The sequence below is a fragment of the Labrus mixtus genome, chromosome 15, assembly GCF_963584025.1.
Source record: "Labrus mixtus chromosome 15, fLabMix1.1, whole genome shotgun sequence".
Taxonomy (NCBI): domain Eukaryota; kingdom Metazoa; phylum Chordata; class Actinopteri; order Labriformes; family Labridae; genus Labrus; species Labrus mixtus.
In genome coordinates this window covers 22875460-22902881 of record NC_083626.1, presented here as the reverse complement: position 1 = coordinate 22902881, position 27422 = coordinate 22875460, and the positions used below count along the sequence as shown (strand labels likewise).

General features: G+C 42.0%; 2 protein-coding genes across 6 annotated transcripts in view; one reads left to right on the top strand and one right to left on the bottom strand.

The window, feature by feature from the left end:
* The first annotated feature begins 259 nt into the window (after window positions 1-259).
* kdm5c (lysine demethylase 5C) lies at window positions 260-18489 on the top strand. Of its 4 annotated transcripts, none has more exons than XM_061057741.1 (29): window positions 260-280; window positions 2387-2534; window positions 3134-3211; window positions 3319-3441; window positions 3537-3707; window positions 3846-3980; window positions 5787-5843; window positions 8737-8860; window positions 9740-10017; window positions 10238-10396; window positions 10582-10701; window positions 10818-10976; window positions 11776-11957; window positions 12251-12413; window positions 12497-12616; window positions 12718-12912; window positions 13055-13236; window positions 13368-13492; window positions 13583-13730; window positions 13818-13908; window positions 14034-14416; window positions 14543-14681; window positions 14787-14966; window positions 15196-15324; window positions 15454-16224; window positions 16365-16407; window positions 16512-16711; window positions 17114-17302; window positions 17404-18489. In XM_061057741.1, exons 2-29 carry the CDS (start codon window positions 2391-2393, stop codon window positions 17419-17421), a joined length of 4806 nt encoding a protein of 1601 aa, XP_060913724.1. In that variant the 5' UTR covers window positions 260-280; window positions 2387-2390; the 3' UTR covers window positions 17422-18489. The 4 variants fall into 4 exon arrangements, with proteins under 4 accessions (XP_060913724.1, XP_060913726.1, XP_060913723.1 ...); XM_061057743.1 differs by lacking the exon at window positions 260-280 and adding an exon at window positions 653-924 and having other exon boundaries at window positions 17408-18489; XM_061057740.1 differs by lacking the exon at window positions 260-280 and adding an exon at window positions 654-924.
* A 644-nt stretch (window positions 18490-19133) lies between these two features.
* The window catches only part of LOC132989845 (PDZ domain-containing protein 4-like), a 21949-nt gene continuing 13660 nt past the window's right edge, over window positions 19134-27422 (bottom strand). Inside the window, exons 2-8 of one of the 2 annotated variants that reach the window (XM_061057745.1) lie at window positions 27068-27121; window positions 26238-26548; window positions 26022-26109; window positions 25842-25940; window positions 25683-25745; window positions 24813-24914; window positions 19134-22259 (exon numbers count right to left, since the gene is read on the bottom strand). In XM_061057745.1, coding sequence (XP_060913728.1) covers window positions 20235-22259; window positions 24813-24914; window positions 25683-25745; window positions 25842-25940; window positions 26022-26109; window positions 26238-26548; window positions 27068-27121 — 2742 coding nt within the window. In that variant the 3' untranslated portion in view covers window positions 19134-20234. The remainder of the gene's footprint in view (window positions 22260-24812; window positions 24915-25682; window positions 25746-25841; window positions 25941-26021; window positions 26110-26237; window positions 26549-27067; window positions 27122-27422) is intronic. The other variant, XM_061057746.1, reaches the window with a different exon arrangement.

Sequence of the window (27422 nt, the reverse complement as noted above, 5' to 3'; positions counted from 1 at the left end):
AACTAAAAGTCCTGGGTACTTATGGTGGAAATGCAGCTTTAGCTGTCCATCGTTGTCTCTTGTTCTGCAGTGTTAAATGGGCAGTTAGATAAGTCTTGCTCAACTCAAATACATTTAATGGCCAGTGTGATTTGGAAACAAGCGCTATTAGGAAACGAGTTGCATGTTAATCCGGAAATTCGGCTACGCGTTAAAATTACGCAACATTACCTAAACTGAAGTGTTGTGTAAATTCCATATGTCACCGCTTACGTCACTGCTTATTTAACTGGAAACAAAGGTAAGAACCCGATGATATTGCAATGGTTTGAAAATGTCCCAGTACATGAGGACTAAATTATAGTATAGGCTATATTTTAAAAAGATACCTTATTCTTAAGAGCCTTGATTTCAGCATCCTAAATTATCACTGCAATATAAAGGTTTTAAATGTACTAATTCCACTAGGTTTTGTCTGTACGTACCGAACCTTGTTGCAGTTTAATTTAATTATCAGACTTGCTGATTGCGTACGTGGGGACTACTTTCAGGGAGTAAACGTGACGGACGCGCAGTGAAGATTTGAGGTGGTGCTTCGGTCGTGAGAGAAAAAAAAAAAAAAAACTAAGATGGCGTCTCGTCAAGAAAGATAGGATGGCCTGAAGAGAGTGATGATAGTGGTCGGAAAATGATCGATAACGACATAATTGATAAAGTTTAAGACTCTCGTTTGCTGTTAAACGAACCTTTTGCCGTCACTGTGTTGAACCAAAACGGAGTGTATGGACACCTGAGGTTGGGAAAAACGGGGTCGGCTAGCAACGGTAGCTCGCCAACTGGACCGAACAGTTTGGCCAACGTTAGCTAACCGCCAGTCATCACAACAACAGAGGAAGGAGAGCGGCCACTTGCCCACTCATACCCCGGGACATCGAGGTGTCTTCGGTCAGTCAATTGAATGCAGCGAGGCATTGTAGTATGAATTGATAAACAAATAACTGCATGTGGCATTTCTTTTTTTTTTGCATATAGGTGACATATGTGTAGCGTGTTGCCAGCTCCGCCATGTAAGGTTAAAATGTTGACTTACACTCTGTTAACGTTAGCTCAGCGGTGCTAGTTTCCTGAAACCGTGTAAAGCGATCTTTTCGGTCTGGAGGCCTCGTTGCTAACGATAGCTGCAAGCGGCTGTACCTCTTACTAGCACGAACAATGGGTACAAATAGACTTCATGATTGCCCGAAGAAGACATGATTAACACTTAAGATAGCCAACACATTATAATATTATTAAATTGGAGATCCTTTCTTTAATTGAGTGTTATGACTTTCGCTGGAAGGTAAGCTCTCCGAAGTTAAAGTCGCTAATAGTTGCTGCTGACATTTATATATACACTTGAGTTGTATTTACAAGATGTAAGGCAACATTTTTGTTTTGTTTATACAATTTATTATGTGTGTTCCACAAAGATTGTTGATTAATCTACCCACTTGTGAGTGGTGATGCCTTTATGGCCTTCTATACCTTCAGGGTTCATGGCCTCCACGCCATTGTTCTCGCCTGGAAGCTCATGAAGAATCAGATTAATTAGATATTTGACACTGAAGTGAAGCATGTGGAGTGTTGAGTTTGATACAATTTCTTCAATAAGAAGTATTCTGGGGGAAAAAAATATGTTTGTCTTCACTTTGAACAGTCTTTTTTTAAGCAGTGCCTATTGCTCAAGTGCTTACACAAAAAAAAATGTTGCAATCATTTCTATATTTATTTTTTTGTGTTTGATGTTCTGCACCGCAGCTGATAAAGCGTGGTGCCTTGCAAAAACTTTTGCCCCCCTTTGCCTTGTTGATTCTCAATATCATGGGCATTTGTTTTGTTGTGTCTGGAGTTGGGGGAGGGGTTTTGAACAAGGACCACTCTGAGTGGAAAAAAACCCTCATCCTGTGAATCCCCATGCCTCTTATGGATGTTTATGAAAAGTATTTATGTAAATTATAAACAATGAAACTTGAAGAGGAACTAACTACCTTCTATTTGAAACTGAGGCTATTGAAATCATGTGCTAGGATAAATCAAATATTTTGAAAGAGTAAACAAATATAGTAGACTTTTGTCACAAATGTATAATCTGCTGTAATGTTCCTTTAACATTCGAACATTTATGGTTTTGTCGAGTAAATGTCATTTCTAAAGATCGCTGCTGTACAGTAAACAAACTTCTGAAATGATTGTTTTCCCATAACTTTCGTCACATCAATGTTAACAGTGCCCGAGTATCTTGAGGTAATTGAGAATTAAATATAAGAGTATTGTGCTTTCGCGGATGCTTTATTGATGCTGTTGTGCCCTTTGGTGAGTCTACCACAGTTAAATAACTTGTTTTGCTTTGTTCACTCTTATTTTTCAGGGCAATGGAAGGGGAAGACTTTGTACCTCCTCCGGAGTGTCCAGTTTTTGAGCCATCATGGGAGGAGTTTCTGGATCCCCTGGGCTACATCGCCAAGATACGTCCAATTGCAGAGAAGTCTGGAATCTGCAAGATTCGGCCTCCACAAGTAAATATCTGCTAATGCTTGAATTGTAGGGATGCCTTTTTCCTCCTCAGATCCACAATCAGGTCCTTGGTCTTTGTCATGTTGAGTTGCACAATGTGACAGAGTCGCCCACCTCAGCCTTCTCACCCTTGCTGATACATCCACCTACAGCAGAGTCAAGCCGAGTTTTAACATCTTATCGGTATAGGCCACTAGCGGGGGCTGTAGCCTGCTCTTCTACCAGGATGTAAACAAGCACGGATAGCATCCTATAGGAGTAGTAGTTTGATCTAGAATATTGAGAAATAGTTATATACAGACTGTGCCAAGTTAAACTGGCATATCAACCAGGCGAGTCAGGCGTTACCACATTCAGGTGATTGTTCACAATTTAAATTATTTTCTGAGTGTTTTCATACTTTTAAATTGGTCCCTAAGTCTGGATTTTAGATTTCTGTTTAGCCGAATAGGAAAGTAGCTCCTTGGAAAATCTCTAGTGATTGGTGAGCAGGCATGCGTTTAAAGGGGTTGAATGAAAGTTTCACCTCCCTTTGCTCTTGACAACATTTTTCAGTCCTGAAGTCTTTGATGTTTGATAGCATGTTTTTACCCTCAAACAGGACTGGCAGCCACCGTTTTCAGTGGAGCTGGATACGTTCCGCTTCACGCCTCGTATCCAGAGGCTCAATGAGTTGGAGGTAAAAAAATATATATTCTTAAAAGTTGCACATTGATGAAAGACAGTTAAATATGTGAATGGATCTTGTCAAACTATCAATCATGTCCCTTGTGAATCCTATTTTAGGCGGAGACCAGAGTGAAGCTGAATTATTTGGACCGCATTGCCAGGTTTTGGGAGATCCAGGCTTCTTCCTTGAAAATTCCACATATTGAACGTCGCATCCTTGATCTGTACAGCCTGTCTAAGGTAAATACTAATGTAACGTCTTGAACTTAAAAAATATGTTGATCAATAAATGTAGGATTTCATTTCTTACTGGATGGAATACTTTCCTGTTCCAGATTGTGACCGATGAAGGAGGTTTTGAGATGGTTTGTAAGGAACGGCGCTGGGCTCGTGTTGCCCAAAGGCTTGGCTACCCTCCAGGCAAGAACATTGGCTCTCTGCTGCGCTCGCACTACGAGAGGATCGTCTACCCCTTTGAAATGTTCCAGTCTGGTGCCAGCATGCCGGTATCTATCTACACGCTCTTATTTCCTCCTGTAGTGTAACCAGGGGTGATAGCATTTCAAGTCTTCAATTTATTTTGGAGCTGAGCGGGTGTTTACAAAGGTTTTCATGTATATTCTCTTCTTTAACATCATTTCCAGCATTGTAAGCCAAAGCACTATGATGGTGAGGATGTGGATAAAGAGTACAAGCCGCACTCCATCCCCCTGCGACAGTCTGTGCAGCCATCCAAAATGAGCAGTTACGGACGCAGAGCTAACCGCTGCCAGCCTGATGTGAGTGACATTCCATTCATTTGCATAACTCTCTTCCCAGTAACCCTACACTGAATACACCTGGTCAGTGGGCTGTAATGTCCTGGTTCACATTTCTGTGTTTGCCTTGATGCCTCAGCCGAGGAAAATGAATAATAATATAAAAATAAAAATGTTGTTTCCATGGTTACTTTGAAATACCAAAAAAACTGTGTGGGTTTGTTGAAGATAATCTGTCAAAGAAGAATTTGATGCAACAGTGGCACTTGAAAATCTGAATATCAACCTGCAGATGAGGTTAAATACCAGGTAGTTGGCTGTTTAACCTCATCAGATATGGTTTTTTAATTGTAGACTTCTAATCTCTGTTTCATTGTAACTACATTGTTTTCTTATATTGTAATCAAAATGAATATGCAGGCTTATTTTCAGGACATCAAACCTTATTGGACATAAGATTTATACTTATTTTCTTTGTGGATTGAACAGCAAACATGAAAGTTTTTGAGTCACTTGTTTATAAACATGGTTTAGTTTCACACATAAATAACATCCTAGCTTCCATCATAACACACAAACAAAAAGTCAAAGCTCACACGCTTCTTGTTAACTGTGCTCATCCATGTGCTCTTTTACTTTGGTTACAGTGTCGCTAGTATCTGGAAGATCTAAAAGTGCACTTAGAGCGCATCCCAGCTTGCTAACTCTCCATCCCGCTATGCTGCTTTGCTTATCTTTGCTGTTTTTGCTCCCTGCTTTGTGTTTTTTCCACTTCCTTTCATCTCACAGGTAGACACCCAGCTGTGTGTTTCACAAGCCTCATATCGTCACAAAACTTCTTTCTTTTTTTCTTTCTTTTTTTTACATTATCTACAAACATGCAGTTAAAGTTGTGGAACAGCCTAAAGTATGTTATCATATGCTTGCTCCATGTAAGCTATTGATGATTAGCTTGTAACATACACTTTCCGTTATTATTATCTTAAATATTTATAATATTTTTAAAACATAAAAGTAGCATAAAATGTTCTTTCTAAAGTACTTCATACATGACAGTGGATTCCAGTTATTTCACCATATCTGCAACACATTTTTTTGCATATGCATTTATTTGCTGACTTGACAAAAACAGGACTGAAATTCGTACAGATAACAATAAAAAGATCAATGCAACTACTACTCATAAGAGCTTTCGTGCAATAATTTGTTTGCTCATTTGTTTTATTTCTTATTATGAACTATTATTTATATTACCAGTGAACACATTTTCAAGCATTCTGGCTGAAATTGTTTGTTTTAGCAGTTAAACTTATTTACAAAAGTGAGGAGATCTCAATTGATCACTTAGACCTGGATATTTAATGCCTTGGCATGCCAAGTACCAATCTAGAACTCTTTCAGCTTTCAGGACAGTATCTTTCTAGGTCACAGCAGAGATAAAAGATAAACAGTTCTCTTAAATACAAAAGCATTTTTACAATGGCATAGCTTTAAAAAAATAAATAATGATAGTCATTTACAATGGTCTGGCAACATACTGGCCTCTGAGGCTGCACACAAGTCAGCCCTGTCCAAAGTAGAGGGAGATATAACAGTTATGCAAAAACTACAAACTTTTAAATTGAAAGGCAACATTTAATATCTAGATCTACATTGTTTCCTTTTGGACCGTCACACGTCCCACATCTATTGTGACCTTTGTCTCATGATGTGTCCCTTTTCCTACAGCTGCTGGCTCTGTGCCCTCCAGGCTCACTCCCTTCCTCTCTCATCTCTTAATTTCCTCTTGTCTCAGTTTATTGTTGCTGTTGTTGTCTCCCCTTGCAGGGTCCAGAGGATCTGGCCCCCCATCCTCTCACCACTGGCTCTGAACTCATCTCTGCGGTACTGCCTCGTGAGCATATAAGCTCACCTTCTGCCCTCCCCTGCTCTCTTCCTGCTTTTTTCCTCGACCACTTAAGCCCCCTTCTGAAGTTGTCTAGATTTTTTTTCTTGTTATCCTAACTAACCACTAAAATATTTTCATTAACATGCATTCAAAGGGATTACATTAAGCAATGTAGGAGTGGCAGTAGCTTCATAACTGTTGTAAACATGATGGCCATGTTTCACATTTTCAAACTCTAGAACAGACACCGTACACAGTGAGATTCCCCAGGCTGCTTATTTTTTGTTATGAAACATTTTGTTCCTCATGATTATACCCCATGGACTGTTAATAAAAATACACTGTGCAGTCTTATGTTGGACAAAGGTGTTTTTGGGCCGTGGGTTTTTTTTAAGGGATCCTAAATGTCACAGTTCACTGAGGGCTCTTGAAGAAACTTTCAATGTATCCCAAATACCAAACATACATTCTCCCAGGTTCTCTAACTTTCTCCCTTTCACCCATGCTCTTTGTCTCTGGTTGTACTTGGCTTCAAACGCTTTGTTGCTTGGCTGTCAGTGTGCTTATGCACTTTTGCCGGCTTGCCTTGCTGTCTGCTTAATTCAGCAGCTAACAGTGTGGCTGCATGAGTTTTCTTTAGAGTGCACTCACATAGAAGAACTTAGTCTTAGTTTGATGGGTTTTCACTTCTTGAGGTGTATAGTCAGGTGATGGACCGAGCTATATTGAAGTCTTAAGAAATCATTTTGTTTTGACTGTCGGTCTCTAAGTTTTACTGCCCTCTCCTCTCTACCAAGCCATGCTTTGAGCTATGCTCTGTAATCTGTTTTTAATCCCCGTCTCACTTGAGTCCTCCTCTGGTCGGCACAGTTAGTATGCCAGGACAAAGCACCTGTTTTTATTTATGCAAAAATACAGAGAATAACGAGGCCACAGCAGCTAAATCAGCACGACTGAAGGAACTGAAACCGATACAGACAGATTTAGAAACAAACATGCTTCATCCTTTGTCCTCTATTTGAAACTCTTGAACATGAATGTCTCTTTAATGGTATTAAGCCTTTGTGCTCTAATTGGCACTTGCAATGTTGCCATGGCATGTATAAATAAGTCTCTGCTGTGTGTGAATTCACATTGTGTTCAGACATCACAGACCACACACCTGAGTAGAGAAAGAGTTTATATAATAGATTTTTATCCATTCAGATTTGAGCCAAACTGGTGGTGTGAAAGCATCTTGAATGGATGTTAAACGACTTCCAGGGCAGGAGTCGGGAATCATTTGAATCCTGCTTGTTGTGTTTTTATGATTTATGACCTTCTCCATTTCCACCTACAATCAAATACACATGACTTATGTGTTCTGTTTGCAATCATAAGGCTGACAGACTATAACTAGTGTTACAAAACTTATAAAACTGATTCTGTGATTTGAAAATTAAAGGGAAAAAAAGAGCAAAAGAAATGACAGGCAATGCACAACACGACGGCTGTTCTTGAGTTCTAATCAGCATAGAAACCATCATTAATGGATGTTATCAAACAAAACCATTGTCATCATCATCATCATCATCAATAATATCAAAACCATCGTCATCATCATCATTAAGGTCTTAGGTATTTATGAAAGAGCTGGGTCTTTAGCTTTTTCTTAAATGTACTGAAAGGTATGACGTCAGGGTGACAAAGCTTTCCCTACAACATTGTTTCAGCCAAATGTCTCACACTTTAAGATACAGAAGTCTCACTGGAGTTTACTGTAAACAGTATTCTTTTGGGGGGGATTGAAGCAGCTCAGTAAAGAGAACACTGTGTGAAGCCAGATGAAGTTGAACTGAAGTCAAGACAACATAATTCACAGCAGCTGAAGGCTGTGTTCAAGTAGGCGGTAAATACAAAGCAAGGTTTGGTTTTTAAAAAACAAACAAGTGCACGTGGTCTTCTTGCTGCTTTCAATGTGGCCCGCATGCGGTGCGGCACTTCAGATTTAATTAAGTTTTACATGTGATCCAAACAGGAAATAACTCTGACCCAAAAAATCTAATCACATTAGAGACAGATAAAAAATGCTTTGACAGTGACAGTAACTATTAGAGAATGATATGTTTATGCAAAACTTGTGATGCATTGTTATCACTTGTAACAGCACACATGACCTGAGATATTAGGTGGGAGTAAAAGATAAAACAGATTTAAGAATTCTCTGTTTCTATGGGGGACATGGAACAGATCTGCAGGAGAGCAGTTGGGGACGCTGGGAGATTAAAAGGCACAAAAGATAATGGGTGACTGGATACGACTTAAACAAGAACAGTGAAACGTGCTGATGATAATAAAATGACTTGACTTGAGAACTCCTCAGAGGTCATAATTCCCCAGAATCACCTAAGACAGAAAAAGGTTAATAAAACAGTGGATCACTTGTGCTTAGCAAGATGTGTTTGTTTTTATTTATTTTGCCTTCTTACTAAACAATCTTACAAAATACCTTATGATCTACTACAAATGACAACTATTTTCTCTTTTGACTTCTTCTCATCTTCCCCATCCAAAATAATATACTAAGAACATCATGCAAGGATTTGATGAGAACCAAAATAACAATTAACACATTTTTAACGATGCCCTGTCTCAACTGGATGGTTTCACCTGCTGTTGACTTTGTGTTCTGGTGGTGGGTCTTGTTCTTTAAGCTCTCACTTTGACGTAGCCTAACTTTTCCTTACTTTCTAAGTGAGCGTAAACCTTCTTGTGATGCACTGCTGCGCTCTCAAGTTTTTCAGCTGTCTGCTCTGCATTTGGCCGACACACTTGGTTTGATCTTTGTGCTTTGGAGAGTAGCTGTCGTCTTTTTAAGCCTTTGTCACTGAGATGTGCTTTCATCCACAGCCTGAACCTACAGAGGAGGACATAGAGAAGAACCCAGAGCTGAAGAAGCTACAGATCTATGGTGCGGGGCCGAAGATGATGGGACTTGGACTGGTGGCAAGAGACAAAGGCCTCAGGAAGAAAGGTTAGTGCCCTGAATGTGGAAAAATGAATTAAGATGGGGATTTTAAAAAAACCTGAGACATAACTTCTTATGAACCTCAGACTAAGAATTAAAAAGTTGCCCCTTTGATGTGTTAGTATATAAAGTCTAATCAAGTCACCTTTATTTCTATAGCACATTTAAAACAGCCAAGGTTATTTGTCTTCTTGTCTATCTTGTCTGTATTTTGGAGTCGTTGTCCTGACCTTGTCTGTTTGTTTTTGTGCCTCATTTGTATATCACCAGTTTGTCACTTTATTGCACCTAATAAAAAAATAAAAATAAAACAGCCAAGGTTGACCAAAGTGCTTTACAGAGTTAAAGGTTAAAAATGATACTATCATATATGTGAGATGATTTACAATGCTAAACGTCAGCATGTAACATGCTGTTAACATGAGGGGACTGAATATGAAGTAAATAAGATTTAAATGGGATGGTGCGTCCAGAGAAAGTCAGTGTTTTATTCTGCATGATTCACCTCGTCAACAAAGGGTCGCTACATGCAGAGTGTAGGCTGCCAACCCAATCACAAGCGGCAAACTGTTCTGGCATTCTGGAAATGTATTTCTCAGCTGAAATGAGTGTACATGAATTCCATTTAATCATTATTTATTTCATTTATTCTTATGTTGGTGGGCGGTCACATTGTGATGGTTGGTCACCACAACAAATGAATGGTCGGGGAAACCCTGCATCCATTGGTGCAGTCAAATATATTGACTGTAGAATTTATTATTGACTGCTATTGTCAATATATTTGAGAACTTGCTGTCAGTTTGAGTACCACAATCAGGACTACCGGTAGCTGTCGTCTCTAAAAATGGAACTGTTCTGAACACTCTTTTCTCTTCTTTTTAGATGAGCTTCCTCAAACTGTTACCATCAAGGAGGATTTGTCTCCTGCTCCTGCTGATACCTCGGTCAAAGCAGAGCCTCTGGAGGCTCCAGAGAAGAAGAGTGAAGGAAGCACATCAAGCCCCGAGCCGCCTCCTCCCAGCCTCATAGTGAAAACAGAAGTGAAAAAAGAAGAAGCGGAGGAAGAGAATGGGAAAGAGAAATATGAGGAAAATGATAAAGATGGACCTTTTACCAAAATGACCATGAGGCTTAGACGCAACCTCAACAACCCACAGTGTGTAAGTTGACCACAGGGTGCCCCTGGTTAGCAGTTCAAATTGAGATCCACATTTCCATAATGTAAACTACCTCTAGTCAAATGATTCTGAATAGCTTTTACTCGACTTACTTTTCCCACAGTCTGATGTTTTGTAGAATGTCATCTGTTCAGAGGACAGTGTGTTTGTCTGCTTTCGTGAAAGGTAACCACACTCTGCTTTTCTTCTCCCTTCTTCAAAGGTGGATTCTTTTGTGTGTCGGATGTGCGGCCGGGGAGATGATGATGAGAAACTCCTGTTATGTGATGGCTGTGATGATAACTACCACACATACTGTCTACTGCCCCCGGTCACTGATCCTCCCAAAGGCACTTGGAGATGTCCAAAGTGTGTCGCAGAGGTTAGTAAAACTATTTTAACCCTTTCAAAAAGGAGTCTGGTGGGACTAACTGTGTGACTCTTATTCCAGATTTCACATTTTTGCTTTTAGAATGTTTTAACTCTCAAGACTTATCTTTGTTGTGATATTCTCACAACAAAGATAAGTCTTGAGAGTTAAAACATTTAACTATTTAAATTTTGTAGGAGGTCAAGAAACCCTCAGAAGCGTTTGGCTTTGAGCAGGCCACACGAGAATACAGCCTGCAGAGTTTTGGGGAAATGGCGGACGCCTTCAAAGCGGATTACTTCAACATGCCTGTCCATGTAAGTGTGCACACAGACAGCAGGATGTCACCTATTTACTTTGAGGCACGACTCTGTCCTGACTGTTGACAATATGAGAGACTAATCTCCAGCCTGTGCGTTGTTCCCATTTGTAGATGGTTCCCACTGAGCTCGTGGAGAGAGAGTTCTGGAGGTTAGTGAGTAGTATCGAGGAAGACGTGACTGTTGAATACGGAGCCGACATTCACTCAAAAGAGTTTGGCAGCGGCTTCCCGATGGACAATGGCAAGAGGAAGCTCACAACGGAAGAGGAGGTACGTACATTGTTGTGTCTTTACTAACCTTTCGTAGCTAATCTTTGCTTGAATAGTCTTCAAGGTTCGAGATAAGACCACAGCAAACTGCTTTTGGTTGCATTTTTAAAATGCTCAAAACTGCTCAAGTAAAGTGTTGATCTCCCCCCCAAAAAACATTAAATCCACTGTCATGACTGCAGGAGGCTCATTTGGCACTCAGTTTTCTATTTCATCAGAAAATATTCAAAATCTTTGAAGTTCAAAACAAGCCGGCATAGTAACAGAATTACAGACAAAGAGATAATGCACAAATAAAAGCAATCAAACCCATGAAATGTGTTTTATTATAACTGTTTTGACATGTATGGACAAACATATCCCTGCCTAATGCTGTAAAAAATACCATGATAGTGATAACTGAAACTAAAGTGACTGCTATTGATACAGTGCTACAAGCTTCTCTTCTCTTCTTTCTTGTTTTGATGTTTAGAATTTGAATCAGGAGTTGATCTGGGTCAGTTTGTAAAAAAAAAAACTTCAGAATCAGTCAAATCCAAACAAAAACCAACACCAGGAAAAATTGTTTTCAATAAATGTACTGTAGACAACAGAATGTCAATAGTGTCATTCAGTTTGTATTTGAGTAAAAATCTTTGATCAAAATCTTAATTATTTTGTAATGTATTCAAATGACATGAACTGCGTATATAAAGCAATCCTGTTTACGTGGTTCCTGCAGTCAGTCATTAATCAAAACATTTCATAGTGAAAGTCCAGGTCTTTATTTTCAGAGCTGTCTGTTTTCTGTGTTTGTTAGGAATATGCCCGCAGTGGCTGGAACTTGAACGTGATGCCCGTGTTGGAGCAATCTCTCCTGTGCCACATTAATGGAGACATCTCTGGGATGAAGGTGCCGTGGCTTTATGTGGGCATGGTGTTCTCAGCGTTCTGCTGGCACATCGAGGATCACTGGAGCTACTCCATCAACTACCTCCACTGGTACAGAATGATTCTTGTGCTTGGTGTGGGTTTGCTGTTAGTTTGTAGTTGTAGGCTTGAACAATAGCAGCATGTAGGATGGATAATAGGAATGTATTCTGCGTGCACACTTTCTCTCTCCCAACTGTACTCAGTTCTTAATATAAACAAAACAACAGCTGAAGAATGCAGAGGAAATTCAACTGTTTTCCTGTGTTTGTTATCATATTCTCTGCTGTCCAAAGAGAATTTCAAAAACGATACAACTATGTCGTGAAATACTAAAACCTTTCCTTTGTTTTCATTATGTGCAGGGGAGAACCCAAGACTTGGTATGGCGTTCCCTCTGTGGCCGCCGAGCGTCTTGAGGGGGTGATGAAGAAGCTGACACCGGAGCTGTTTGAGTGTCAACCTGACCTGCTGCACCAGCTGGTCACCATCATGAACCCCAATATCCTCATGTCTCACGGAGTACCGGTCAGTGTCTCAAAATCACACAACAGAAAATCTAGTTTGATGAAACGTTCTCTGTGATTAATCGTTGTGTTTTTGATTTGCAGGTTGTGAGAACCAACCAGTGTGCTGGTGAGTTCGTCATCACCTTCCCCAGAGCTTATCACAGTGGCTTCAATCAGGGATATAATTTTGCTGAAGCTGTTAACTTCTGCACTGCGGACTGGGTACGTCTCTTTCAACTGTCTGTCTGTCTCCAGCTTTCCTTTTCACACCATTCACAGTACTGCAATAATCAACATCCTTCTGTCTTCTCTGTCCCGCTCAGCTGCCTGCTGGACGCTCCTGCATCGAGCACTACCGTCGTCTAAGGAGGTATTGTGTGTTCTCCCACGAGGAACTCACCTGTAAAATGGCAGCAAGCCCGGAGAAACTGGACCTCAACCTGGCTGCAGCTACACACCGGGAAATGTTTATCATAGTTCAAGAGGAGAGGAAGCTGCGGAAGGGTTTAATGGAGAGGGTGAGACAGAAATAACTCGCACTGATTGTTGTTTCTCTATTTATACATTCATTATTTTTATACATGAAGAAACATCATCAGTACAATTGAGCTCTGTGCTTTAGTAATTGGATATTGTATTGTTTGTGTGTTTTTCCTGCAGGGCATTACTGAAGCAGAGCGTGAAGCTTTTGAGCTGCTTCCTGATGATGAGAGACAGTGTGATAAATGTAAGACAACATGCTTCCTCTCTGCTCTGGCCTGCTTAAACTGTCCCGAGCGACTTGTGTGTCTCTACCACACTCAGGATCTGTGCAACTGCCCCACTGAGAAACTCTACCTCAGGTATGTCTTGTGTAGCCACGAGTGTGTGCATATGCTTTACAGCAAGTCTATAAAGGGATACTGATGTTTTCTGACTAGCTTGATATGTATTTGTTATGCTAACATGTTTTTGTCATCCCCTCACTGTGCAGGTACAGATACACCCTGGACGAGTTGTTAGCCATGTTACACCGATTAAAGGTCCGATCTGAGTCCTTTGATTCCTGGGCTAACAGAGTAAAAGAGGCTCTTGAGCAGGAAGAAGGAAATAAAATAGGTAGGAAATTATCAACCATAAACCCTTTACAAAGCATTTAATCAGAAAATTATGATCTTGAAATAACAAACACTGGTTGTTAAATTACAGGAATTGATGATCTGGAGATGCTGAAGAAGGAAGCGGTAGAAAGAAAGTTTCCAGACAACGAACTCCTGCGAAAACTCAACACTGTTGTCAAAGACATCGAAAGATGTCAGCAGACGAGTTCTGAACTCCTCAGTAACTCAAAGAGCAGGTATGACAGAACACAAACTCATGGTTTTTTTTTCTACATTCACTGCACAGTTACAAGCACTTACATGTTGCTGTTTTTTTATTTTAGTGAAAGTAAGATGACGTTGGCAGAGCTCAAATCTTTAGTAGAGACGATGCAAAACCTGCCCTGTGTGATCGACCAGTTGGAGGGAGTACAGGTAAGAAGCTGCAGCAAGAAGCTTCTCATTTCATTTCTCTAACTTTACCCATTTAATTTAACATACATTATAAAAATACACTTAGTTTACCTCTGCATCATTTTTCTTTTCGTTTATTTTTTAAGGCGGTTCTGCAGACTGTGGAGGAATTCCAGAGTCGAGCTCAAGCGCTGGTCAGTGACAGAGACTGGAGGAGGGAGTCTCCACCAGCTGAGCAGTTGCAGACTCTGTTGGAGCAGGGGGCCAAGCTGCCTGTTGTGGTGCCGGAGTGTGATTTACTCCGGGGCCTAAAGGAGCAGGGCCATTGGCTGGAAGAGGTGAGGCGAACACTGGGCACTGAAGGAGGGGACAGGCAGGAGGTGACGTTGGAGGTGCTGAGGAATCTGATGGAAGCAGGCTGTAACGTACCTCAGAGTGTTTCTGTGGAGACCGCCATGGCAGAGCTGCAGGAGCTGCTCACGATCGCAGAGCGATGGGAGGAGAAAGCACAGATCTGCCTCGAACAAAGGTAAGACAAACATGTCGTAAGATAAACACTTCTACATACTTGCCCTACTTCAGGGGTTGTCCTCATTTCACAAGTAGTTTATCCTGTTTCAAAGAACATTCCCTTCTCATGGTTTCATTCTTCTAGGCAAAAGCACCCCCTATCCACGCTGGAGGCCATAGTAAATGAGGCCCAGCTTATTCCAGTCAAGCTGCCCAACATTCAGGCTCTGCAGGGTTGTCTCACTCGAGCACGAGCCTGGGTGACAGACCTAGAGGAAATCCAGGTGACAAAAATAAAACTTTGACTTTGTGATTTAACTGGCAATTCAAAACATGCTTATTTCATTTTGTTCTTGGAATATTATAATTGATTCCTTTTTCTGTTGTAGAATGGGGAGCATTACCCATGCCTGGATGACCTGGAGGGCCTGGTGGCTATTGGACGGGACTTGCCCGTTTTCATGCAAGAGCTGAGACAGCTGGAGCTGCAGGTAGCCAGCGCTCACTCCTGGAGGGACAAGGCCACTAAGACCTTCCTGAAGAAGAGCAGTCCACACAGTCTGCTAGAGGTGGGCAACTTTTTAATTTTCCTTTTTTGTTGATTTGTTGGTTTTCTGCTTTGATTGTGTCCCAACTTGTTCTTGCATCACATATTAACCAAGTCAAATTAAAAAAGGGTAGGCAGCTCTCAAGAAATTATAAGGAGTTAAAGCTGCAACTTTATCAAATTTCTGTCAACACTGAACAGCAAAACAAGGTATCAGTACACTTACGTCACACTCCGTTATTGTCCTGCAGGTATTATGTCCGTGTGCAAAAAGGAGAGAGAGACAAGGTGAGACGCAGCAGTTGGACGATCCTTTAGATGATTCTGATACCAACACTTTGGGCCTCTCTGCTCACGACCTGAGGGACCCTGCAGCTATTGTGAGTTTTTGATATCATTATCATTTTTAATCGCTCTCTCTTTAGATTTCTTTCTTTCTTTTTACATTTTTGTTCTGTGCATAGATAGTCGTTCTTATTGAGAACTGGATTTGTATGTCTCATCTCCAGGTGATGGCGTTCAAAGAAGGGGAGCACCAGGAGAAAGAGACACTACTGAGGTTACAGCAATCCAACATGTGTAAATCTGGATTTAAAACCGCAACTCACAACGAGGACAAGGAGAATGGGAGGTGGGACGACGCCATGGAGACGGACACATCCAGCCAATCAGAGAACTCTGTAAAAGAGAACGGTAACAGTAACCACACCTGCACCAACCCTTCTCAGTCGGTGTGTGTTTGTGGAGGTCAGCCTCGTGCTCCTCAGCTGCGCTGCCATCTGTGTAAGGACTGGTTCCATGGCGGCTGCGTTCCTTTCCCCTCCCTGCTCCCCACCTCCGGACCACCAGTGAACCCCCTCTGCTGGTGGGACTGGGACTCACGTTTCTTGTGTCCGCAATGCCAGCGGTCGCGGCGTCCGCGCCTGGAGACAATCCTGGCGTTGCTCGTGGCTCTGCAGAGGCTACCAGTGCGTCTGCCTGAAGGAGAAGCACTGCAGTGTCTCACAGAGAGGGCCATCACCTGGCAGGGCCGAGCCAAGGAGGCACTGGAGACACCTGAGCTGCAGGAGGCACTCGAGAGGCTGCAAGAACTCAAAGAAACTCTCCACTGTGACACAGAGAAAGGGGAGGAGGAAGATTTGGAAAAGGGGACAGAAGGGAGTTCAGTGATTGTTTTATCGGACTCCGATGGAGGGGATGGAGGGGAAGGAGAGGAAGGAGTCATTGATCTGACTGAGGAGTCACCTAAAAAGAAGACCAAGGAAACCAACGGCACTCAGGTTTACACCTTTCTCTGATTCTATTTGTCTAATCTTTTTTATGGGATGAATAATGTTAAATTCCTGTTTCATGTATTATTGTTATTATCAATTAACCTATTTAATTGAATCTTTTTTTTTTTATCACTGTTGATCCACAGGTTGGATGTAAAAATGGCATCAGCAAAAAGTCAAGTGTTACAGGTAAGACATTGTGCTGATTTCAAAGTAAACACCAAACAGTGAGATGTGCAAGTTAAACCACAGACCTCAGCTCTGACCACGTTTTCTTTCTGTGCACTGTTCAGGTGTGGGGTCTCTGACGCCCCTGCTGCCTCAGCTCAAAGGCCAGGTAGTGAAGCTTGCATCAGCCACCAAGGTCAAACTGGAGGAGCTGCAGCTGGAAGGAGATCTGCTGGAGGTGTCTCTGGACCAGACACTTCCCATCCACAGAGTCCTGCAAGCTGCTTCACTTCCATCCAGAGAATCTTTGCACACACTCATCCAGGTCAGGAAAATACATTCTGACATTTTAAATTACTTCTAAAGGGCAAGATATTAGAAGGACATAAACCTGAAGCATTAAATGATAAAATAAAAGCAGGGCTTCCAAAGACATATGGCTTACCCAAAAGCTTACCCAATTCTTATCAGGTTAGGAATAATTGCATAAGAGCAATAGGCCTCTTTCTTAAATAGGGGTGGGCTGGTAAACACTTTAGGTGGGCAATGCTGGCTGTAGATAGCTCAGTGGTTGAATGATTTTCTGTCATATCTAGAATTAAAGTCTGACTAAACCCTTTGCTGTTTTTTGGATGAAGCTAATACAAGTGTTGCTGGGTTTAGTACACACATTTTTTTTCATTTGAACTGCTTGATCTGTAATGTTCTCGTTGTCTTCGTCTCCCAGATTGAGCTTGAAGAGCAGAGGCGAACCGGACGTGGTCGACCCAAGGACTCTAAAAGGAAGAGAAAGGGCCACAGAAGCAGTGTTGGGGAGGGGGCAGGAGGGAGGTCACTGGATGCCTCAGAGTCAAAGAAAACCTGTCCTCTCAGCCACAGCCCCTTCCCTCACTTACCTGTCCAGACCCACCCAGAGGTAAATGCCCCCCCCCCCCCTTATCCTGCTTTTGCTTTAACATTAAGCCAAGTAGTGGATGTGGTTTTAATGCTTACATAATAACTTTTTCTTTTCTTTAGACAGATTTTGTGATGTAGTCGACGCTGGAGCTCTGTTCAAACGGATCCGTCGTAGGACTTGAGGGACAGAAGGTTCTGTGCCAGAAAACAGTGTCAAGTTATAGAAAGATGCAGGACATCCCCCTCCCCTGTACCGTTCACCCCTCCTCATTCCTCATTTACACATTCAGACACTAACAGAGCAATGACTCTTCTTCTACACTCCACTGTCTCACCCCAAACTCAGCCATATCTCCCCCCCATAGTAATTATTCTTTTTCGTCTCACCCGTCTCTCCACCTTCCCTGGAACATTTCCCATGAACATGTAAAGACTGTTGAATCGATGTGGGACTTACCACCATAGGAGTCTCTTTGGTCTAGAGTTGTCTCTGAGGTCAGTCAGTATGCTAATGTTATCCAAACTGTATTAAATGCTAGTTCAAGCCTGTCTGAGCGCAGGCAGTTGCAGTTTCATTTCACTTAAAAAGTCCCCGTCATTGAAGTTGGATAAGCTATGGTTTAATTCTGTTTTGGGAATAAACCCTGAAGCTGAGGTACAGCAAAAGGTTTTGACCCCTGATCTTAGACAACAGCATCGTTGTTACACTTGTATTTTTTATTTTATTTTTTTAGTTGTACTGAATCTTGTGTTTGATGCTGTTTTGAGAGGACATGCATTTTGAATAAACTGAGAACATTTTGGGAAGTGTTAAAAGAGGCATTCATGTTTTTGGTGCTACTTTCCCAGAATGGACATCTGTACCTCTTAGCTTTGTCTTTCCCCTCCCATCCCCCCCTCCCCACGATGCCTTTTCCTTTTCTTTTTTTTTAACGCCCATCCTTTTTATTTTATTCCTTTCCATCTGACCTTTTTTCTCTCCCTCCTTCTCTTTCTCTTTAAAAATTAAGGTAACTTCACTGTAACTCACTTTGTCACAATTTATTATGTTTCCTGGGTTCAAATTATATTATTATTATTATTATTATTATTATTGATATTGCAGACACACAGTTGTCGTGAGTTTGTGTAAAAACTATTCATTTTAATGTTGCCTTTGTTTCTTTTCACTCTTGCTAGAAAATAAAGGTTTAGTATTGTTTAGGACATGATGCCTCGTTATTTCTCAACCAAGTCCTGAAAAAAAATCAACACATTTTCTGCATTGTTCAAATTCCCAACAAAAAGGCAGCAAATAAAAAGTACCAACACATTTGTTATGCTCACGGCATTTATTTAGAAAAACATTCACTATGAAATGACAGACACAGGACATCACAATATTCAAGAAGTACACCATGTTTTGTCTATGCTAGAAGATTTTAGAAAGACACAACCACAAATTACAGTATGTCAAAGGCTTTTAGTCTTAAGCATAAAAAAATGTTTTCTGCGTCAAACATGCATGTAAGCCAAATGAAAAATCACCTTTAGTTCACAGGGTTTAAAAAAAGAGTTACCCTATTAGAAGCGATCATTGTTCTGTTATTACAGACGTTTCTGCTGGCCGTAGGTTCTGAGAGCGACATTATAATTAGGACAGGTGATACATCCGGCAACAATGACATTAAAACAGAAAGCCTGCTGATAAAGCAAACAAATAAAGAATCTTGGTTTGCACTGAATAAAGCCGTATTCACAGCATACACTGAACAAAATGATATCTCATACTGACATAAACTTAAAAGTAGGAGTTCTATGGCAAATATAAAGACAAACCAAAAGCATGATTAAAATGCATTTATGCCTTTTTGATTAAAATATCAACATTGTTGTGCTTTTAATGACACAATGTGCTTATTTCTTTTTTTAAAAAGCAGCAAGCTGTCAGTTCTGTGCTTCAGTAAAATGGTACTTCTTCCTTTCTTGTATCGCTCTACACAGCCACATCTGCCTGGATGGAAGGCACAGATCAGCTACTTATTACAAAAAGCATGTGTGTCTGAAAATTTTGTAGCTGCATTTCCTTCTTCAAAAAAGGAGCATTTTTACATATACACAGCACGAATGAGAAAATGTCATAACTACATAAACTTGCACACAATGTTCTTTTGAAAATGTCCTTAGGCAAACGTCCTTTGTGGACTCTTATGGCACAGACGTGATTCTTTTTTTTTTTTTATTTCACAGCTGCATGGGTCTTGACTTTTGATTTTCCTTTATTCTTTCTTTAATAAAAATGTAGCTAATAGGGTAGTGTGCGCCGCTACCCTAATGGCTTTACAGCAGGTGGTGCCATCTCTCAAGTAGTGACGCATCTGTAAAAAGACTTCTCTGAATATGTAACAGCTTCCAAAATACTAATATGTGCTCTTATTCCATTTAATGTCTGAGAGTCTGCTTGTACCAACCCAAACAGGTTTTTTTTTTTTTTTGTCTTGTGCAGTGACGGTGACGTCCAGGTTCTATATCTGAAAATTAGTTGCGGGGTTTCTGTGCAAGATAAAAGCTGCTTCACATGTGAGAGGAAAAGTTTAAACAAAAAAAGGCTCGGAAGCATTTTTCAGACAGGTTTAGGTCCATTCAACCAGGCAAACTTAAGAGGAAACTGTAGCTAAAAAGTATTCCGTGTAGAATTCATGGAAAAGATGTCTGAATTGCAGCTTTATTTCAACACTAATGTAAATGTGTGTATTGTTTATCTGTTTGGGATGATAAGTACTGTTACCGGACACAATTTCAGTCAGGAGCTTTCCTTTTATATGAACATTTTAGTTTGTCCTATGCTACTTTGTATTGCCATACACTTTATACCCCTGCATCCTTTCAGACAAATATGTGCCAGTGTGTACCAAAGCAGCTTGTACTCGAGCTATAGAGACACTTTGGCATTTGGCATTCCCCCCTTTATCTCAGACTGTGGTGACAGACAGCAGCGGATTGTAGACCTTCTTTCCATCAACAGACCGTGCGCCATGTGCAAGTAGCTCCTGTATAGTGATCCAGTTGTCCAGGATTCTGCGACTGCGTTTCTTCATGCTCCTACGGTGGCACAGCTCCAGGATGGAGTTTGGCTCCTGTTGGTTGCTAGTCCCCGGCTGTCCAGCACCGTTGCCGCCCTGCTCTCTCTCACGGTCTCTCAGACAGTCCAGACGACTCTGCATCATGAACTCCCTGCGCCGCCGCTGTTCTCTGGCCTTTTGCAGCTGCTGCTTGCGCTCCTCTTTGCTCCAGTAACGGCCCATTTTCATTTCACTTACGGCATCGTCATCGGTCGTCATTCCACTGCGTTCCTCTCTGATTTTCATGGCTCGGGCCTTCAGGAGGCGATCCCTCACTGGCCGTTTGGCCACGTAGCGTGAGCCGTCGCTGCGGATCTTCACTTTCCACTCCATACGAGGGGAGGCAGGCATCAGTGGGGGGGACATGGGTAAGGGTCCTGCGTCTGGAGCCTGGGCAACATCTTTACATGTGCTGCCCAAACTCATCGGGCTGGCGTCGCCCCCATTTTCCATGCTGCCCTCTCGCAGTCCACCTAGCTGCTCGGAGGTGGAGGCAGACCTCAGTTGCATGCAGCTCAGGTAGCGCTGAGGCGGCTTTGTTTCAGTCCCACGGCGGGACAGGTAAGGGCTGTTATCAGCACTGTATCCCCCATTCCTCTCAGCTGTGCCGTTGGCCTTTTGGTTGCGTCTCGCCCCTCCGTCTGAACCTCTTCTTGTTCCTGCATCCCGGGACAGGGACCTTACCTTAGGACCTGCGTTTAATGTCTTTGACTCGGTTCCTCTCCTGTGAGGGTGGGGAGAGTAGGTTTGGTTAAGGTTTGCTTGTGTCCCGTCCCTTTCAGCCCTGGTTCCCCGCTCTCTTTGCCTTGTGGAGGTTGGAAGCTGCATGCATGCTGGGAGAAGAACCTCTCCTCTCTCCAGGCTCTGCGTGGAGTGTGAAGGGTACAGGTCATTGACCAGAGGGGTGCTCCTGCAACTCTCCCCTCCAGTGTTGTAGGCACTGGTACTATCCTTGTCTGAGCGTTCCCTCTCAGGTAACTCATTGATATCGGACAGAGCGTGGTGACAGGACTCCTCACTGGCTAAAGGACCATTGATCTCAAGGTGCCCAGCTCCTACCCCAACCCCTGAACTCGCTCCATTCATGTCCTCGAGAGGCCAAGCCTTCAGACAGCGCTCCCTCAGCTGCTGCATCTTCTGCGCCCTCAAGATGTTGCGACACTTGAACTCCAAGTGGCGCAGCTCCTCTTCCAGAAGGGCCATCTCGTGCTGCGTCAGGCTCTCATTCCTATTCACGTCCAGTGAGACACCTCCTTCGTCTTGTGCCTGCCCCTGATCGCCAAGCAGCATCAAATCATTACTGTGCTTCTCATAGTAACATTTGATTTCGAGGAGCTCCTTGTACCTCTCGCACTCCTCGTCCGTCAGCCCAGGCATCATCATCCTCATGGGGTCGGCCATGTAGGCCCTCTCTAAACGTTCCAACTGTTCCAGCCCTCCTCCATTAACACAGTCCAGGCCTAAGAGGGAGTCGGTGCTGAACTGGAGGTTCTGAGAGTGCAGCAAAGGTGGAGTTTCCCCTCGGCTGGACAAAAACTTGCGCATGCTGCCGGGCGTATTAGTGGCGTTTGTGTTGGAGGCACTGGTGTGGTCATCTCCCAAAAGATCATGTTCTGAAGACTCCTCGTAGCGCGTGCTTTCATCTGTGCGACCGACCCCGCTGTCCAGCTCCTGGCTGTTGCTCAGCACCGTCTGAAGCAAATCAGGCGAGTCCCTACTCAGTGAGCGGCCGTGGTTACCCAGCACACCAGAGACGCTGCCTGGGCCAGCACCCAGGACATAGCTGCCGTTCCTCACTCTGTGGCTGCTGGGAAGGTGAGCAGCATTGTCCAGTGACTCCACTTCCAGCTCTTCCTGGTCCAGCTGGTTGTCATTCTGACAGATAAAGATGTATCCGGTGCAGGGTGTTTGATTAAGTCAATGAAGTTGCAGTTGAGATGTAATGTTTGTATTGAAGAGACAAAAGACAAAGGTAAAGTATGCATTAGAAAGTTGGCTTAAAATCTCAAGGTTGAAAGTTCTCCCAACCCCATCGAAAAATGTGTTTTGCAAATGTCTCAGTGCTCCTCTTTTCCTGTGTTCAAATGTATTTTGTATATGAGATACTTCAAACCTCAAGTGCACAGAAAACATATTTTTTTAACACCAGCTTGTTTTAATCTTGTCCACCTGGCTGCTTCAGGCAGGAAGTTCTCAGTGGCATGAAAGAAAAGAACTTCTCCAGAACTTAGAGGCGTCTTTTCTGTCTTTCTCTCCCTCCATCCCACTTTCTCAGCCCATCAGTTAGAGGCAGATGGCTGTTCACCATCTGAGTCTGGTTCTGCTTAAGATTTCTGCCTGTTCAAAGTGTTTTCTTGCCCCTGTTGCCAAGTTCTTACTGATGGTGGATCATAAATGTTGGGTCCCTGTAAACAGCGATACAAATACTACAGCAAGACCCGCTCTATACTTTAAGGTTCATGAGATATCTTTTGTTGGGATTTGGAACTATATAAATAAAAATGTATTGATTATTGGATTAAATGGCGCCTCTTCAGAGCTCTTGATCTCTTTCAGAATATAATTATAGCAGCTTTACAAAAACAGACTTAGAAGCAGCTTCTTACTTAAAGCTCTGTACAAACTTTTAAACTCATGACCTTCCCTCCCAAGAAAGGCAAGGATATCTGTGCAAAATTCACTTTACTGCTGCTACCTGTCCACTATTAATTCACTGTGAAATTTTTATTTCATCATTCACTGCACTATAACTGTTTGTTTATTTATTCAGTCCATGCAAAATAAATGTGTATTCACTCAATCACTGCACTATGACTTATTTCATTAAATTATTAACTGAACTGTTAGTGTTATTTATTCAGCCGCTGCATTATATCTTTGTTTAGCACAAATGTTTTAACATGTAGGCTACATAGCTACAGATATATTTTCATATCAATCAATCAATCTTTATTTGTAAAGGGCCAATTCATAACAAATGTTATCTCGAAACACTTTACAGAAAGCAGGTAAAAAGACCTTACTCGTTGCTATATTACAAGAAAAAACGTCCTTTTAAGAGGCAGAAACCTCGAGCAGAACAAGACTCATGATGAACAGCCATCTGCCGAAACTGCGCCGGATTTTATAACGATGCTGTGCTGGTGGCTGCAGGTTTGTTGTTTTCTTTTATGCAATGACAATAAAGTGCCCATCTACTGTATCTGTTCAGTGCAGGATGTGTCTGGACTGATACACGGGTAGTTCTCCATTCTACCACTAGATGGAGCTAGAGCTATGTCACATTTTAACACAAGATTAAAACTCTGCATTTGAGTGTGGTTTCGATTGAGTAATTTGTCAATATAAAACAGAAATTCAAAATAATTGTCATAGCTAATTATAACCTTAAAGTGGTTGATTTTACAAGCATAATTTTTCACAACCACTTTGTTTTGTTTTGTTGACAGGCATCCCCTTAAAAGATGATCAAATATTATGCAAATACCTGAAATACCTGTGCTTGAATTAGTGAACAATTGACTCCACGGGGCTCAGTTGATCTTGGCTAATTGGTTTGATTTGAATGTAAACTGCGTGCAGACTGCAAGACCAAGTATTGATTATCTTCATCTTCATTCTTATTCCTCCACAGCCCCTCCACTTCTCTCTCTCTTCATCTCCCCTAAGACAACAGATCAAGCTTTAATCTCTGCTTGTGCATTTCCCTCAGATGATACTCCATCTGCAACCTCCCTCACTTGAATCTTAATGTGGGACCGTGCCATAAATCTTGTCAGACTTTCGCAGGTAGTGCTCGTGCTCATCGCTCCAAATACAAGGACATACTGAAACAGAGGAGAGGCTATTTGTGTGTGTGTGTGTCTTTGACTTAGAACGTTTTAATGAGTGCCTTTTATATCTGCCCTTTAGCTCCCTCTGTGTAAATGCAGCCAGCATACAGATTTTTTTTTTTATCTTTCACTTATACTGTCTCCAGCTGCAGCTCATTTTCACAATAGGACTGCAGTAAAAATGGATGTGAATGGGAGCGCGTGTGTCAAGTTGTGTGTCTTCTAGTTAATTTGCTGGAGTGTTAGTGAGAGGCGTCCATTGTTTGTCAAAATGCCCTGGTATCTTCTAGAAGTGTGACCTTGAGACAAACAAAGCGCTGCCACATTAACACAGTAGGCTCAAGCCCTATTTGTCTTTGCCTGTCTCTGCCCCGCTATCTGTGTGATCATCATGTTTTTGCACCGCTTTCTTTTTCTGCCTCCTTAGAAGCAGCAGCAGAGCACCTTTGACTTACCTTCTGCTCACTGTAATAACTACATAGCCACATAAATCACTACCTAACTTTACCCAAGGTCTTTTTTTTTTTCTTCTTTTTTTTTAGGTTAGCATTCAGATTCAGAGCTCCCCCGAAGAGAGCGTATCCAATTTCCTCACCTCTATCTCGGGTCGTGCGAGGAGCAGAGAGACATTAGTGCTGTCCTCTCTGGTGAGAATAGCTACCGCCTCCTCTCTGTCCTGGATGTCCACTCCATTTATCTAAACCAAAAAGAGGAGAATTTCTTTTTTTTTTTAAGCTAATGTCAGATAAAGAAAAACCCTTTACACCGAGGCTGAGTTTAATTAAATTGCTCATTCAAGGAAATAGTTTCCCTTTTGAGTTACACTGACAAAGTCTCTACATAGCTTTCATTACATGGGTAATAATAATCAATCTCATAAAAAAAAACGGTACTATATCCAAAAAATTGAAGCCTCTGGAAATTAACATGATTTTCAAAGATGTTGGATTCTATTAGGGTGTTTTACATACTTCTTAAAGTCTGAAAATGTGTTGTATCAATATAAACATTTCTAAGGATTTTGGAGGCGTAGCCGGTCAGAGACAATGCGAGAATGTTTGGCTCATGTTTGGAGTTAAAAGCAGATGAAGAAGCAGATACCAAGCATCGTAAATTGCTCATCCTAGTTCAATAAATGGTGAATTTTAAAAATCCTTTGCAAGCTTTATCATTCTGGAGTTAGCAGTTTGAATACACAAGCCACATTAGCTGAGATGCCTTTTTTTTTGTTTGTTTTCAAAGCTTTCAATGCAAAATACAAAATGTTAGCTACTGCAAGATTATAATTGAGGAAGCTCAGCGACAGTCAACACCTGCTGCCAAAAAAGATAGATACGATGGCCAGGTAAATTCCCTCAGCTGAATATTAGAAAACTGAGCAGACATTCACAAGTGGTCCATGGAGGATGCTTGATCACATAGCCTCACAATTTTAGCCCCAGTACACCTTTTAAAGCCTCTGTACCTGTAGTATTCTGTCTCCCTTGCGGATTCGTCCATCTATAGCAGCAATACTGTTTGGATTTACCTGGATGATGGGTGGAAAGAAGGATTTGTTTAGGAGTGTAAAAAAAAAATCTATTTTTTTTTTTTTTTTCAAATGTTTCAATAAAAGTATTCTCACCTCTCCTACGTATATCCCCAGGTCCTCTTCATCATCGGTTCTGTAACACACCGTCAGACCGAGTTTATCCTGCTGACGAGACTTGTACAGCTCCACCTCCTGCAGCAGAAACACAAAAGTTTGACTGTCGCTCAAAAAGGCAGTGGGGAAGCTGTCTGAAGAGGAGTTTTGGGCCCTCACCTCATACTCCAGCTCATCCTGCCTGTCCACTTCATGCTGAGTGATGTCGAAGTAGTCAGTGGGGTCGTAGTAAACCGGCTCTGTGAAGCTGAGAATAAAAACATCCGGAACAAAGTATTAGCGTAAATAGGGCAGCTTTACACTTCAAATGGCATGAACAAGAACCAAAAATGGTGGATGAGTTCTGGTCTGACAGGTGGCCTATTAAACACTCACAGTTCATTGAAGAGATATGGCTCCAGCAGCGGTGGCAGTGGCGGGGACGGCGGAGGGTCGGGTGGGGGTGGAGCTCCGCAGGGATGCTGGCTGCTCTTGCCCAGAGTCAACATATGCTGGAAGCTGATGTCTGTTTGGGTGCAGCTGTCGACACAGTCGGCCATGCCCATGGTCACTGGCACCGGTGCTCCGGGTGCTCCCGCTAGGCCTGCACGTCTACGGGCCCCCCGCCGCAGTATGTTGGACAGCACAGGGTCCCGTATGTCCAGGGTGGGATCCCTGGAAAGGCGGGACAGCTCCTTCCCATTCACCTAGAAATAAAATTGTCATGATTAAATAGAGGAGTAAAAGAGAAAGGGAGAGGAGAGGCGGGGTTGTTCATTTAAGGAGAGTTTGTGCATGGATAAAGGTGTATATTAGTGTTTTGGGGAGATGACAAAAGGGAAAGCAAAGTGTACTAGAAACAGACACGATTAAGAAAATGGGCAGCAAACAGATTTTAAAAAAAAATAAAAAATGTTTACAGGTGGACTACAAGAGGAAAGATGGATTCAAAAGAGCTTTTTAATCAGACTGAGAGGGTTAGTTCATCTAAATCTGTCTCACAAAACACAATGAACAAGAAGGGGAACTACAGCCACACACACCTAAAACAAAGACTGAGGTCATGTTAGTCAAAGGAAAACTACAAAAAATACACTTCAGCAGACGTGAGAGTGTATTTAAACTGTCAGACTGCTGAAAGTGTTTCTACAGGTGCACAGGAGACTTAAAAAGGTTTGGACAGCACATCACACCAAGCAGCAGAGCAGAAAGCTGGATACTGAGACCTTTACTCGACCATCAGCGTCAAAAGAGCACAACATGTTGCTTATGTGACCCTTCTGTGGAGAGAAAGAAAGAAGGAAAACGGTGACGTCAGACACTTCTTACAGCCGAGAAACACTGCAAAAATGATAAGAGCTTCGGGTTTATAGAGAGAAAGAAGCACAGGTAGTTCAACAGGAAGAATATGTATGGAAGTTAACAGGCAGAGACATCAAATTGAATTTTACAGGCTTTGTCCGCCTGAACACTCTGCTACAAAACACAGTTATCGTTCTTTTGTGGGAATAAGAATTGGTCCCTCTCGGCAAATGTATTTCAATTCAGAAAACGCAATTTATGTCCTAGATAAACAAACTT

Excerpts from the sequence above, each read along its gene's own strand:
- kdm5c (XM_061057741.1), top strand. The coding sequence starts at position 2,391 with ATGGAAGGGGAAGACTTTGTACCTCCTCCGGAGTGTCCAGTTTTTGAG. Across the intron at positions 12,617-12,717 it reads ACTTCTGCACTGCGGACTGG|CTGCCTGCTGGACGCTCCTG; the intron begins GTACGTCTCTTT and ends TGTCCCGCTCAG. Across the intron at positions 12,913-13,054 it reads GGAAGGGTTTAATGGAGAGG|GGCATTACTGAAGCAGAGCG; the intron begins GTGAGACAGAAA and ends TTTTTCCTGCAG.